The sequence below is a fragment of the Colossoma macropomum genome, unplaced genomic scaffold (genome assembly GCF_904425465.1).
Source record: "Colossoma macropomum unplaced genomic scaffold, Colossoma_macropomum, whole genome shotgun sequence".
Lineage (NCBI taxonomy): Eukaryota > Metazoa > Chordata > Actinopteri > Characiformes > Serrasalmidae > Colossoma > Colossoma macropomum.
The window spans coordinates 31,345,119-31,361,103 of NW_023494810.1; the positions used below are offsets into that span (position 1 = coordinate 31,345,119).

Below are 15,985 nucleotides of genomic sequence, written 5' to 3' on the forward strand. Positions count from 1 at the left end.
AAACATATGTTTCGGTAGTGACAATGGGATCTAACTGCTCACCATGTGGCCATGAGGGATAGGGATGCAGTCTCACTTCCTGCTCTAAAATGCAGGGGCGTGGCTACAATAAAGCTCCGCCTACATACGAAAACTCTGTGTTTCGGTAGTGACATGCAGCAGCATTTTTTTAAGTGTTTTTATTAAAATTAACCTCCTGATAAATCTAAATCTTTCAGCTTCACTTTCTAAAAAAAAAGTAAAAAAACAACACTGAAAAAAAGTCAATATTATTTTCATAAGCATAAATTTAGGGGTTAAGTTTTGGTACAGACCCCTCCCAATCGAACATACCCAATAAATGGTGATTCTGTATATATTTAGCTTATTACTATCTTTATTATAGCATAATATAACTCCTTGTAAATATCGAAGGTCTAAATGCTTAAATTGTTTATATAAACAGGTTTTTGCTGTGGGACCAGAGTTTGAACTAACTGGGTAGAAAAAGCAGTAGAGGACTCACATTAATGCTACGTCCATTCAGTGCGCAGGAGTGTGAGCTTGCTTCAGCATGTATGTACCATTACTTGTATTTCAACTACTCAATAACCTCAGAATTCGGTGGAAGTGTGTATACAGGACAAAACGTATCAGCTTTGGAACATTTTCTATTGCCGATTTTCTAAAACGCTGCTCATTCGACCCATAGAGAAAACCAGAGCAACTGGCTGCTGCTTAACAGTCGTAAACAACATGTTAAAGCAGTAAAATAAAGACATAAGAGCCACTGAAATCCCCAAAAAGAGGCTATGCTCCTCACATTAGAATAAAACTTCTCAGAAATATCAGCAATTTTCCAGCTGCACTTTTGCAGATACTGATAAACTCATGAAACCTCAAAGAAAGAAAATATTACATGAAACTGCTGGTTAAAACTGACTGTCTGCACCAGCGTTTTCCAGTTTTGCTCAAGTAGTTTCCCTGCAGTGTATATTTTACTGTCTTCCCTGCTCTAACACCCCCATTTTATACTCAAGAACAGCTTTTAAATTAGCTGATGACTTGAGTGAAGTGTGTTAGAGCAGAGGAAACGCTAAAATATGCAGCGTAGGGATACGCCAGCACTGGAAAAGAAAAAACTTGTGTCTACTTCGGCTCAGCAGCTTCAGATGAGTCATAACATGCTAGCTGCATTCTGCATTAAGCTCATATCACTGTGCAATGTGAAGGTGACTGAAATGACAAGCCAGGCAAAATGCAGAGGCATTTATGTCATACCATCCAGAGCATTAGTCACACCTGACCCCAGAGCAGCCAATCACAGCGTGACCACATTCATGTCACAGCCAGGGTCGTGACTAGGGGTGTAAATCTCTGACCTCACAACTATTCGATTGCGATTCTTTAGGAAAAAATGATTCAGTGAATCACGAAATCTCAAATTACACCACAAATTGATTTGATTCTTACAGAATTACTTTCAAAAATACACTGAAAGCACAAATGTGGCTGGAGAAACTATCAGTGGCCAAATCAATCTTTTTTTAAAAGGATCTGAAAACAGCCTGAATTTTATTCCAACCAAAAACAGGCTCATACTTTGATGATTATTATTATAAACAGTTATGATCTAACATTCCAAAATAAATGCAATTGAGTCGCCACCTTCAGACTGATATATTTTACACCCTTAGCCGTGACTGATCTCAGATCAGGAAGAACAGTTCATATCACTTACTTGCGCAGCTCAGTATAAATCGGCAGCACCTCCGGGTGACACACAAACGCAAAGGCCAGGATGGGAATAGTGTAGGCTGTCTATAAAAGCAAACACACAGGTTAGTTTATATATAGTGTCAGCATGTGGGGACCTACCTACGTCCCCTATCCATTAACTACATGTAAGTACCGGTATGACATAATAATATATCTCATATGTATATATCGCTATTGTCTGAACGAAACCTTGTATTTCCAAAATGGTAACTTTACAGGAGAAGGAAAAAACATACTCTACTTGTAATGTAAGTCAATGGAACCAGACTTTTTTCCAAGTAATTTTGGGTCATTTCTGTTGGTCCATCCGTCATGAAATTTACATAGAATGTAAAGGACAACAAGTACTTTCAAATTATGTCAAAAACTGAAAAACGAGATAGATACAGAATAGAGATACAAGGTTTTGTTCCGACAGCAGTGATATATGTGTAAATGTCAGTACTTAAACATAATAATGATATGAGATGTGCAAGTATTTATATGAAATAAGACTTTTTTAAGCCTAACACTGAACGTAACCATGACGCTCTGCTTTTTTAAAAAAACATTTTTCTCATTTGTTTTTCTCATTTTCTGGACATATTAGTCTTGAAACTGTATGAAAACACACACACACCCACACACATACATTTGTCTTACATTAATAGTGAGGACTTTCATTGAGTAATGACTGTAGCCAAGTAATAGTACATGTACACCTAAACCTTCAAAAGGCAATTTTTCTGCCCTGTTAGTTTTTACTAAAAAAATAAAAAATTTGTGGTGAAAACGTGCTCAAGTGAGGATGTCCTCGCAAGATGTCCTCGCTTGAGCAAAAATGTCATATTGTCCTATCATTGTGAGGAAATGTAGTCCTCACAAGGACAGCAAAACCAGCACATACAGACAAAAAAAGCAACAAAACAAATCGCCATGGTTACCAAGGCTTCGACCACAATCTCCTTGACTACCATCCCACCACTTCATAGTCCATTAATGATGTGAGCAAAATGTCCTCACTCGGGCAAAAATGTCATGTTGCCCTATCACTGTTAGGACATGTAGTCCTCACAAGGATAGCAAAACGAGCATGAACACTCACACTGACCAAAAAAACAACAAAACAACACATCGCCATGGATACCAAGGCTTCGACCACAACCTCCTTAACTACCATCCCACCACTTCATAGTCCATTAAAGATGGGAGCACTTCACAGAGGGATAATTGTTTAGGCGACTAATTGTTGGCTCGGATCTGGACGCGGTCCAGCGCTCGGCTGATTAGGGATGCCAGTCCAGTCGGCCTGGAGAACACACTGAACCTAGCCTAGACTAACACATCCTATTTGGATGCTAATACTGATATGTGGAAGTGTTCAGCAAAACACATTCGAACACGCATAAATATCAGTGCGAAGAGCGTGTGTGAGCGGTCACTGTCTGTGGTCGCCAAGTGTCTGTCTGCGGTCACCAAGCGTATGAACCGTGGGTGTGAGCTAAGTACAGGTCACACTATGGGGTAAATAAGACGGTTTGAATGGTCCATCTTAAAGAGTGCACTCAGTGAACTCAAGGACAGAGAAAAAAACGAAGGCATAGAAAGAAAGAAAGACACGTTCAGCCAGTAAATGCCAGTTCTTTCCCATATCCCCCGCTGCTCGGCCTTAATGTAGCTCATCGATCAACGGTGAACTTGCTGGGTTTTCTAGAAATCGAGAACATCCATCCAAGTCCTCCAATTAGCATGATGCAAATTATATCATACTAATATATATGCCACGTTAGCATGTTTGGCTGATCTTTACGTTTAACAGTCCTGGCCCAGGATGTGTATTTTTTAATGTAAGCGTGCCCATCTGTGGCCAGATAAGGTGCAGCCTCTCACCTGGATTTTGAGGTTGAACATGTGGGGAGTGCACTCGCTGTGTTCAGCACTGATGTTCAAACCCATCGTCCGGTTGGCAAATTCTCCAAATGGACATGTCACTTGGAACTTCTTATAAATCACCTGGGATGGGAGAAGAGCAGGTGACTCATTAATTCATTTGTTGATTCATCCATCCATCCATTTATCCGTCAACCATTCATCAGTCAGTGAATCTATGTATTCATCCATCCACTCCAATCCATTCAGCCTACCCATCAATTAATCTATCTATTGATTGATTGATCGATCTATCCACCCATACTGAGAAAGAACAGCAACTTTAGTGGAGAGTTTTATTTGGTCCTCCATGTAGTTTCTTTGTCCCCATCTAATATGTTTATGCTGGCCAACGGTATCTTACGATTTCACAAAAATTCATGAGCTGAAATAAACATAACACAATAAGATCATTATTACCAAAAACTGTATTACTGACATTGATACTCTGAAACAAGAATCTGCCCAGAATAGATAATGCCACATTATCATTGCGTCTATACACCATTACATGCTTTATAGTTAGCCTTTACTGAGGCAGTGGTGATGTAAAAATTACTAGAAACAGGAAGAGAAGAGAAGAGAAGAGAAGAGAAGAGAAGAGAACAGAAGAGGAGAGAAAGGAAGAGAAAAAAAATGAGAGGTAGTTACGCTGAAGAGAGAGATGTTGTGGAGAGGCAGATATTGTGGAGAGGGAGATACAATGAAGAGGGAGATACCATGGAGAGGAAGATATTGTGGGGAAAGAGATAATGTGGAGGAGATATTGTGGAGAGGGAGACATTGTGGAGGGGGAGATATTGTAGAGTGGAAGATACCATGGAGAGGGAGATACCGTGGAGAAGGAGATATTGTGGAGAAGGAGATATTGTAGAGTGGAAGATACCGTGGAGAGGGAGATAACATGGAGAAGGAGATAATGTGGAGAGGGAGACACCGTGGAGAAGAAGATATTGTGGAGAGGGAGATATTGTGGAGAAGGAGATATTGTAGAGTGGAGGATACCGTGGAGGGGGAGATAACATGGAGAAGGAGATATTGTGGAGAGGGAGACACCGTGGAGAAGAAGATATTGTGGAGAGGGAGATATTGTGGAGAAGGAGATATTGTAGAGTGGAGGATACCGTGGAGAGGGAGATAACATGGAGAAGGAGATATTGTGGAGAGGGAGACACCGTGGAGAAGGAGATATTGTGGAGAGGGAGATATTGTGGAGAAGGAGATATTGTAGAGTGGAAGATACCGTGGAGAGGGAGATAACATGGAGAAGGAGATATTGTGGAGAGGGAGATACCGTGGAGTAGGAGATATTGTGGGGGGAGATACTGTGGGGAGAGAGATGTTGTGGGGGGGGGATATTGTGGAGAGAGTGATGCAAATATTCAATTGTTGTGCTGAGTAAAAGGATTATAAAGTGCTGATTGGACCCAGAACCAATCAGGCCTGAGTGTAAATCTCCTTCAGTCAGCACAGTGTGTGAGTGCTCAGTAATGAGTCGTGCTGCCGTGGGACTCTCAGAGCTGATTGGTGTGTAAGTAGGACATACCGAGATAAGGAAGAAGACCATGCAGCTCAGAGAAAAACCGCTGGTGTAGCCCAGATAGCCTAGAACACACACAGACACACACTTCAACATTCATTCTCTCTAAATCTACAAAACTCCATCACACAGCTGGAAATACATTGTATTACACTTCACTAGATTTTTATAAAAGAGAACATTTAAAATCAGCTTCAGTTTGTCTCCACTTTTTGCCAAACCCTGTGACCTACTCACAAACACTGACTTACCTGATTTTATCTGCCTACATCAACTGCAGATATACACTATATACACTCACTGGCCACTTTATTAGAAACAACAACCTTGTACTTCCACTTACTGGCCATTTTATTAGAAACACCAACCTTGTACTTCCACTAACTGGCCACTTTATTAGAAACAACTACATTGTACTTCCACTCACTGGCCACTTTATTAGAAACACCAACCTTGTACTTCCACTTACTGGCCACTTTATTAGAAACACCTACATTGTACGTCCACTCACTGGCCACTTTATTAGAAACACCAACCTTGTACTTCCACTAACTGGCCACTTTATTAGAAACACCTACATTGTACTTCCACTCACTGGCCACTTTATTAGAAACACCAACCTTGTACTTCCACTTACTGGCCATTTTATTAGAAACACCTACATTGTACTTCCACTCATTGGCCACTTTATTAGAAACACCAACCTTGTACTTCCACTCAACTGGCCACTTTATTAGAAACACCTACACTGTACTTCCACTCACTGGCCACTTTATTAGAAACACCAACCTTGTACTTCCACTTACTGGCCATTTTATTAGAAACACCTACATTGTACTTCCACTCACTGGCCACTTTATTAGAAACACCAACCTTGTACTTCCACTTACTGGCCATTTTATTAGAAACACCTACATTGTACTTCCACTCATTGGCCACTTTATTAGAAACACCAACCTTGTACTTCCACTTACTGGCCATTTTATTAGAAACACCTACATTGTACCTGCACTCACTGGCCACTTTATTAAAAACACCTACCTTCTACTTCCTCTCACTGGCCACTTTATTAGAAGCACCTAGGTTATTCTTCCACTTTTTGGCCACTTTATTAGAAGCACATAGTTTGTCATTTCACCCACCAGCCGCTTTATCAGAAACATCTACCTTGTACTTCTACTCATTGGCCACTTTATTAGAAATGCCTACCTTCTGCTTCAACTCACTGGCCACTTTATCAGAAACATCTACCTTGTACTTCCACTCACTGGCTGCTTCTTTAGAAACACCTACATTGTACTTCCACTTAGTGGCCACTTTATTAGAAACATCTACACTGAACCTCCACTCACTGACCACTTTATCTACCTTATAGCTCCACTATATAGATGTACAATTACAGACTGTTGCTGCACAGTTCATCAGCCTCCCTCTCCCTCATTCATCATTGTTCAGTGATGACCACAAGAATGTTGTTGTCCAGATATTATTTGGGTGGTGGTCCGTTCTCAGTACAGCAGTAACACTGACACATTAGTGCGTGCGTGTTGCCGGTATGAGTGTATCAGACACAGCTGTGTTTCTGGGGTTTTTACATACGTCAGTGTCACTGCTAGGCTGAGTGTGAAACATCATGCAAAAATATCCCAAACTTTCAAAACTTGGTTGTTTTCAGGGTCAAACTGCACTGAAAATTGACAAGTATCGTTCCACTTAACTTATATATAGCACTAAAACTAGGCCTTCCTAAATTATGGAAAGCAAAGCCCAAAAATACAGATCATTATAAACATGTTGACAAATAATGCTCCAAATAAACTATCAGTAAATCACACTTCCATCTGTGCTTGCCCTACTTATCCACCTAATTCAGAAGACATCTCACTTCTATGGCAGATGATGAAGGCCAAAAAGAATTTCCTTAAAAAAGCCTCTGATGAAAGTTTGATGTGTTTACTGCTACATCAAACTCGTTCAAATCTTCTGAGTAAAACAGAGAGAGCAAGGGGGTTTAATTGGTCAAGGAACTGCTCAGCGTGTGAACGTTAGTGGAGGAAAAAGGCCTGAGGAGGATCATGACTTACCCAGCTGCTTCATCAGAGCCAGAGGAAGAATAATACAGACGGAGACAATCATCACCAGATAATTACCATCCAGATACCACTCTCTAAAAAGAGAGAGAGAGAGAGAGAGAATAAGGAGAAAGAATATTAATAACGAGGTTAAGAGAAAGTTGCAAGTTTGGTGTCCAAAGTTTGCTTTTTTTACTTTTGTACTGGAACTACAAAGCTAATTGGAAGCATATCCCCAATTAGCATGGTGCTAACGGCATGCCTAAATCATCCCGCATTTGCCTCAAGCTGTGTCGTGTTGTTATATAATCTGTAATAGACCTGATTATGTGGTTTCTGACACTGTGTTAGACATAAACATGAACAAAAGTATACTAGCATAGCTACGAACAGTAGCAGCAGACATCTTGGCCTGAATGATGAACTTTTGTTCACGTTTTATAGGTAACTGAGTGTCATACAGTGTTAGAAACCACATAATCAAGTGGATTACTTAACATTTCCATGTGGTGTCAGGCAAGTGTGATGCAGTTAGCACAACGCTACCAGTTGGTCACTGGTAGGGCTGCTGCCTCAGCCCTGTAAAATTCCCTGGATGCTCGATAAGCGGCTTCATTTTTCACTAAATTCAGTGGATGGTTAGCTATGCTAATGATGCAGTCTCAAGGCCTATTCTCAATAAATACGATTTTTTCATATGAAAACAAAACCTGGAACATCTCTCCCTACATTTAGGGTGATCTAAAGCCATTTTGTGTAAACAAACAGTATTATTGGATATATATAAGTCATTTAAACATGTTTGAATTCAGGGGACTGCATACTTAATTTTTTCCTGGACAGAGAACGAAAACAAAGGACGATCCAGGGAAATCGTGGACAGGCGGCAACCCTAATCACAGGCCTTGCTCTTGTCTAGCATTAGCGTATGTCTTTGGTGATCTGACTATAAGTGGACAGCACTAAGTACAGTGTTACGATCACTCAGGCTACCTTCAAAGGTGGTCAGCGTCATTTAGGACTATGTAATATTTGTAGTTTGTATACTAGTGTGTTCCAGACAGCAACGAAGGGCCGCCTTAATCAAGTCCCAACAGGGACAAAAGCAGCTGCATAGCTTCTTTCTTCGTTTCCATTTCCATTTGTTTACAATTTGCGTTACTTGAACATGGTGATACCCTTCCTCCAGTTACAAAAAACAATTATTAGTGGTCACTGGAGACACATCAAAGACTCACGGAAATGGCAGGTCTAAATGGCTAAATGCCTCACTGTTATAATTAGATTACTCAAGACATGTTAATGAGAGGTTTGAACAGGGCCGTGGATTCTACTACCTGTTAGCTACATTAGCCTCGTAGCTTCAGAGCAAAACCGAAGGAACTTCAGACCTCACGTCTTGGCTGACTGACTATCAATGTGTCCCAATTCAGGGGCTGCATCCTTCCAAGGATGCAGTCTTCATAGACCACGTAGACCCGTGAAGGCTGAACCGAAATGAGACGGTCTGCTCTACGGCGGATTTCCTGTTTGTGCCACAGCACCGCTGTTCCCGCCCTTACTGCCGTATCACAAAACGCCGCTCCTGTCAAGCTTTTTCTATTTTTTCATTTATTAGAGCTGGAGATGCTTCACCGACGGCCTCTGCACTGGCACTTGATGCATCTTAGACTGATGAGACTGTTTTTTTTAACATTTGTATAATTAGCTATTAGAGTTTAAACCCAATACTTATATTTAAAGTGTCTCCTCAGCCGCCGTTCGCTCCTCTGCTGACGCCACCATGTTCTCAAATTCTCGCCGGCATTGAATTAACCTTGGGATATGTTGACTGGCGAAGGATCCACTTGTTGGATCCTTTGTTGTCATGGAAAAGAAGGACACATTTCTCGGCCACGTGTGAAGGAGCCTTCGAAATGGGACAGCCTAGTCGCGCCGCTGTGACGCAATCGGCCTTCAAATGCGGCCTCCGAAGGATGCAGCCCCTGAGTTGGGACACAGCTCATATTTGGGTGGAGTGGGGGGGCGGCTGCAGTTTACAAACTTGATTTGTCACTGAACTAACATATGTGTCTAATGGTGGTCGGCTAGAGCTGTTTTGGCTTTTTCCTCGAGTATGCGGATTTTCATTCGCTTGTGGCTGGAGAGCTGGATGGGAGAGTGAGGTGGGTCATCACAAAACCCTCACTCTCTCTTTTTCGAAATCTCTTAAGCCGGTTATTCTTCCCCTTATTAAGACCGGGCTCTCCCAGAAAGCCGGCCAAAAGAAACACAAAATCCTTCCTGGCCTGCCACATCACAACCTGGAACAGGAAACGTGAATTACAGGAAAAAAAAGAAAAAAAGGAAAAAAAAAGAGAAAATCCTGTCGCGTCATGACCTGGAAAAGCAAAACACGCGATGCAGAAAAAAAGAAGGAAAAAAAAGAAAAAAAGAGAGAATCATTCCACATCATGACCTGCAACACAATTGTGCAATGAATAAAACAGGGAGGAAAAACAGAGAAAAAAAGAAAATTCTGTTGCATCACGATCTGGAAGAGGGTAAGAAAACACGCGATGCAGAAAAAGACAAGAGAAAAAGAGAAAATCCTGCCACAGCGTGACCTGGAACAGGAAACGGATGATGCAGAAAAAAAACAGAAAAGAAAAAGAAAAGGCAAATCCTTCCTGACCTGCCACATCACTACCTTTTCTTTTTCCTGGCTCGTCTTTTCCGTTTGGCTTGCTTGTCTGGGAGAGCTCAGAGAACAGAGACTTCATCATGCTGAGGAGGAGCGTGTGGGTAAGAAGAGGGTTCACACTTTGTTCTTGTTGAGAATTAAGTGAAAATGGTGCTTTATAATTGAGCTGATGAACTGAGCCGCACGTCATGTTCTTCCCCGACTCGGCCTCGTGGGTGAAGGAGGATGAGTCAGACAGTGAGACGAATTCCAACACGCATACATACAAGACTAGTTAAAAGCTGCCGTGCTGATCTTCACCCAACCCAGCCTTAAAGAGGCATCCTGGCATAAAAGCAGCATTTAATCTGATGTATTAAATAAATTTTGCATTTACTATTTACACAAGTACATTTATGCTGCCTTCAATTCCTGTCAGAATATCGTAGTTATGAGATGAGTGTACATGAACGATCCTGCACACTTCTGCAGCTTCCAAACCTTTATTCTTATAACTATGATAATGTGCACTATTACCTAATGCTATAGCAAGCGAGCAGAACAATCACACTATATTTCACAGCAGTATTGCTTTATGAAGACCCTAAACTCCAGCAGTATGTCATTAATATGAAAACTTTAACTTCTAGAAAGAACCTATCCCTATGGAAATCCTGAAATCTAGGAATAAGTAATCGTTATGAAAACCCTAAACTCTAGAAGGAAATTGTTGCTATGGAAATCCTAAATTCTAGCATTAAGTAATCCCTATGGAAACCCTGATTTCTAGAAATGAGTAATTGTTATGGAACCCCTCATCTCTAGAAATAAGTGATCGCTATGATAATCTTGAAATTTTGAAATAGGTAATCATCATGAAAACCCTGAACTCTAGAAACAAATAATCACTTTGGAAACCCTAAACTCTAGAAGGAAGTAACTGCCATTGAAACCCTGAAATCTGGAAGTGTATAATCACTATGGAAGCCCCCAAACTCTAGAAATAAGTATCTGCTATGGAAACCCTGAACTCTAGAAGTAAGTAATCGCTGTGGAAACCCTGAACTCTAGAAGTAAGTAATCACTGTGGAAACCCTGAACTCCAGAAGTATATAATCACTATGGAAACCCTGAACTCTAGAAGTATATAATCACTATGGAAACCCTGAACTCTAGAAGTAAGTAATCAATATGGAAACCCTGAACTCTAGAAGTATATAATCACTATGGAAACCCTGAACTCTAGAAGTAAATAATCACTATGGAAACCCTGAACTCTAGAAGTGTATTATCACTATGGAAACCCTGAACTCTAGAAGTATATAATCACTATGGAAACCCTGAACTCTAGAAGTGTATAATCACTACAGAAACCCTGAACTCTAGAAGTGTATTATCACTATGGAAACCCTGAACTCTAGAAGTATATAATCACTATGGAAACCCTGAACTCTAGAAGTGTATTATCACTATGGAAACCCTGAACTCTAGAAGTAAGTAATCACTATGGAAACCCTGAACTCTAGAAGTGTATTATCACTATAGAAACCCTGAACTCTAGGAGTGTATTATCACTATAGAAACCCTGAACTCTAGGAGTGTATTATCACTATAGAAACCCAGAACTCTAGAAGTAAGTAATCAATATGGAAACCCTGAACTCTAGAAGTAAGTAATCAATATGGAAACCCTGAACTCTAGAAGTAAGTAATCAATATGGAAACCCTGAACTCTAGAAGTGTATTATCACTATAGAAACCCTGAACTCTAGGAGTGTATTATCACTATAGAAACCCTGAACTCTAGAAGTAATCACTATGGAAACCCTGAACTCTGGAAGTAAGTAATCGCCATGGAAACTGTCTGCTGCACTTCATCAGTGTCTACTGCTGTCCTGTGAGCCTCCTGATTGGCCCAGGAGGGGACGAATGCAAACAGACTGCAGACAGTCATAGGTCGTTTCCATGACGATTTTGTGGTGCCCTTGAGTGTCTCAGTGCAAATCGTCTGCCAAGCTGAGCTCCAGAGTTTACATCTACCATCTGCCTAAACCTACTCCCTACCTGCTGAGATCTGACCTTCAGAAGATAAACACACACACACACACACACACACACACACACACACACACACACACACACACATCATTAAGATCTGTGTGTGACTCAGAAAGCCTGTGGGAACCATTGATCCGAGAGAAACTGTGAACAGACCACAATTTCTCTCTCACACACAGTGAGTCAGTAATTAGACACAGACTGAGTGATTGAAGCACCATAATATACACTGAGAACTAAAGTTTAATGTGAAACATGCACACATATTACTCTTTGGTCTACAAATCCCTCTAGACATTCAGTGTATGCTGTGTGTGTGTGTGTGTGTGTGTGTGTGTGTGTGTGTGTGTGTGAGAGAGAGAGAGAGAGAGCTGGAGAGATTGGTTCATATTTCCTCTGTCCATTTACTGAACTATTGATCACACTTAACATTTAGCCTGTGGTGACAGTTATAACCTCACTGTCCTCTCTGTCTGTCTCTCTGTCTTACTGCCTGCCTGTCTGTCTGTCTGTCTGTCTATCTATCTATCTATCTATCTATCTATCTATCTATCTGTCCTTTCATAAATCATCTGACTTTTCTGTTTGTCTGCTTGTCTGTCCATTTTTCATGTAATGGTTTATCTTTGTGTCTGTCCATTCAATGATTAGCAATCTGTCCATCTGCATGTACGTCCATTTGGCTGTCCATTCCTTAACTGCCTTATCTGTCTGTCTTTTGGCCTTTATGCCTGTCTGTCTCTCCATCCGTCTCCGAGTCTGTTTGGTCATCTGTCTCCATGTCTATCTGTATATCTATCTGTCTGTCTGTCCATCCACTCATCAGCCAGCTATCTGTCTGTGTGTGTATGCCTGTCCAAGATGGCCAAGATGAGGAACAACACATAGCCTTTGCTATGGGTGCCAATAATTCTGAGGGGCACTGTATAAGCATTGCTCTCCAATTGCAGTGCTGATGGCCAGTGTCCGGCACAGTTTGGTGATTTTCCTGTTTAAACAGCCAAACCGACAAACTAACTGCTGCATTGAATCAGGTGTGTTTGTGCTGGACTAAGGCCATCCAGGACCGGAACTGGAGACTTCTGAGGAACATGGTTTGATAGTTTAAAGGCCTGATTTATTGAATTACACTATAAACACTGAGTAGATCAGTAATAGCAGTGTAAATGTGCTCTGTAGGTGTAGATGGCTGTAGACAGTAGTTGCTGTATGTAAATATGGCAGAGAGATTCACATGGGCTGATTTTGGAACACAGCCTCGAGAGAGTAATGCAATATCAGAGCTAAAACAGGTCAGGTGGAAGTTTAAAATGTCACAGATTGGTGACGAGAGTATTGTGACACACAGATACACACACACACACACACACACACACACACACACACACACACACACACACACACACACTTACCCTGATGGTGTGTCCACCCTGAGAAAGGCCTGTATGACCAGCGGAAACTCGTATTTCACTATATACAAATAGCTGGACATTGCTGTGAGAGAGGAGAGAGAAAACAGTCATAAGACCCAAAACATACAAACACATAAAGGGACCAACCAATTTATCATCTGGCCCAAAAAATCAACTGATATTAAAGTTCTATGGGTTTATTGGTACATACGAAAATCCAGATAGCTTAACATGAAAAAAATGCTAATTATAACAAAATGGCACCATCCTACACGGTTAGAAATAAAGGTTCTGTGCAGGTACACTTTTTATTTGTCAAGGTACAAACAGTGTAAATGTTCCCTCAAAGGTACAACAGTGGTTTTAAGGTCTGATTGTGAACCTTAAATAAGTTTTTCCAGGTGAAAAGTTCGTATTTGTACCTTTTTATAACCGAATGTTTTAAAACAGGACAGTAAAATAAAAGCCTGGAGACGAGACGGGGTGTGTGGAGTCAGTACAGTTTAGAACATATCATTTCAGTGGATTATGGCTCAGTTATGGTCCCTGACTAAAGGTACGGAGATGTACCCTTGAGGGGACCACCCCAGTGACAAGAGCGGCACTGCCCCACATTATTCAGAGTTGTTGGATTTGAAAAGCTCTGTTCTAGAGTCAGAATTGTTCGCAGTGGTAGTGATAGGAACCAGACGTCCACCTCTAAAAGTTCTCTCACAGTAAGTTATGAATATGCTGCCTGATGTCTGAAGCACTGTTGTACAATAGCTTTGAGATAAGATTTTGGCTTAAAATGTATTCCTGTCAGATTTATCCCTATTTTACCATCATCAACATTCCATATAAAACTCAGAAGACGTGTGTAGGTTCTGGATAGTTAATAAAATGTCTACATTTGTTTTGTCGTCATGGTGACCCCTGGTTCCTATCACCACCACTGTAAAGAGATCTGAGTCTCTACAATCAACCATTTCACACCAAACCACTCTGAATGACTGTGTTTACATTGCAATGACTGAATTAGGCAGAGCCTTTTGAAGAATGGGTGGAATTCCCTTTGAAATCGGCATTGGTTGGTCACTAACACACCCACGCCAACAGTCTCCAATCTGTCGTTCACCCCACTACTACAAGGGATGGGGAGGGGGTGTGATTATTATTCTGGAAGCGAATGTCAGTAAAGAGAATCACTCTTCTATATTTATCTCCTACAAACACATGTAAATCCCAGCGCAGCGCCGAGCCGTTTCATCTCATTGTGGATTAAACTGTAGCACACTTCAAAGTTCAACTGTTAACGTTCTCTAAAAAGAACAATTGAAGGAAAACACTAAAGCAGACAAAATAACAACAGAAATGCTCGAGATGTTGACGTTCTGATAGAGGATTGCAGGGGCTGCGGTGGGATTTCATCCTTTGATAAGAACGACGTCGAGTTCTTTGAGATTGTCCCCACATCACACAGAAGACACAGATATAAAAACAGACTCTATCAAAGGCTGTTTAGCTGAACAAGCTCCGGCGCTGAACCTACAAGAACAGAGACACTGAGGAAAATGCAGAAACTGACAGCAACTCTGCACTCTCAGGAAATAAGGTACTAAACTGTCACTGGGGCAGTGCCCCTCTTGTCACTGGGGTGGTTCCCCTTAAGGGTACATCTCAGTACCTTTAGTCAGGGAACATAACTGAACCATAATCCACTGAAATGATATGTTCTAAGCTGTACTGACTCCACACACCCCGTCTCGTCTCCAGGCTTTTATTTTACTGTTCTGTTTTAAAACATTCAGTTATGAAAAGGTACAAATACGAACTTTTCACCTGGAAAAACTTATTTAAGATTCGCAATCAGACCTTAAAACCACTGTTGTACCTTTGAGGGAACATTTACACTGTTTGTACCTTAATGAACGAAAAATGTACCTGAACAGAACCTTTATTTCTAACAGTGTGACAGAATAGAATAATGTTTAATTAGGGCTAAATCTCTTACCCTTAAAACAACTCAGGTCAATTATAGTTCTATTGTTCGATTATTTTGAGACAATGCAGTACTTTTAAACGTACAATTTTAAAAGTACAGTGTTTTAAAAGATAAAATGTATTTGCAAATGTGACTGAAGTAACTATTTACACAGTAAATCGCTGCTGTCGGAAGAAAATCTCGTATCTCCAAAATGGTATCTTTACAGGAGAAGGAAAAACATAATTTACTTTTAATGTAAAACAATGGAGCCAGACTTCTTTCCAAGTCATTTTGGGCCGTTTCTTTGGTCCATTCTTCATTAAATTTACACACAATGTAAAGAGCAACAGGCATTTTCAAATGATGTCAAAAACAGAAAAACGGCAAAAATGGAGATACGAGGTTTTCTCCGACAGCAGCAAAATGAAAACAAATTATTTTGGATAACTATGTTTGATTTTGTTTTACCCAAAAAATCTGCACATATTATTATGGAACTACGTACCGATTAATCAATAATTATGAAATTGGCTGTCTAAGAAATTGATAGCTAGACTATTCGTTTTGTAAGAGCGCTCACACAGTGAGTCATCTTGTAAGCCACACTGTG

The 15,985-nt window shown here is 40.7% G+C and overlaps 1 protein-coding gene across 3 annotated transcripts in view; it reads right to left on the bottom strand.

Annotated features, from left to right (window-relative positions):
* slc38a3a (solute carrier family 38 member 3a) overlaps positions 1-15,985 on the bottom strand; it is a 99,402-nt gene that overhangs the window by 15,769 nt on the left and 67,648 nt on the right. For all 3 annotated transcript variants that reach the window (XM_036559353.1, XM_036559356.1, XM_036559354.1), the window contains 5 exons: positions 13,410-13,491; positions 7,291-7,373; positions 5,213-5,271; positions 3,628-3,750; positions 1,721-1,800 (listed from right to left, as the gene is read on the bottom strand). In XM_036559353.1, coding sequence (XP_036415246.1) covers positions 1,721-1,800; positions 3,628-3,750; positions 5,213-5,271; positions 7,291-7,373; positions 13,410-13,491 — 427 coding nt within the window. The remainder of the gene's footprint in view (positions 1-1,720; positions 1,801-3,627; positions 3,751-5,212; positions 5,272-7,290; positions 7,374-13,409; positions 13,492-15,985) is intronic.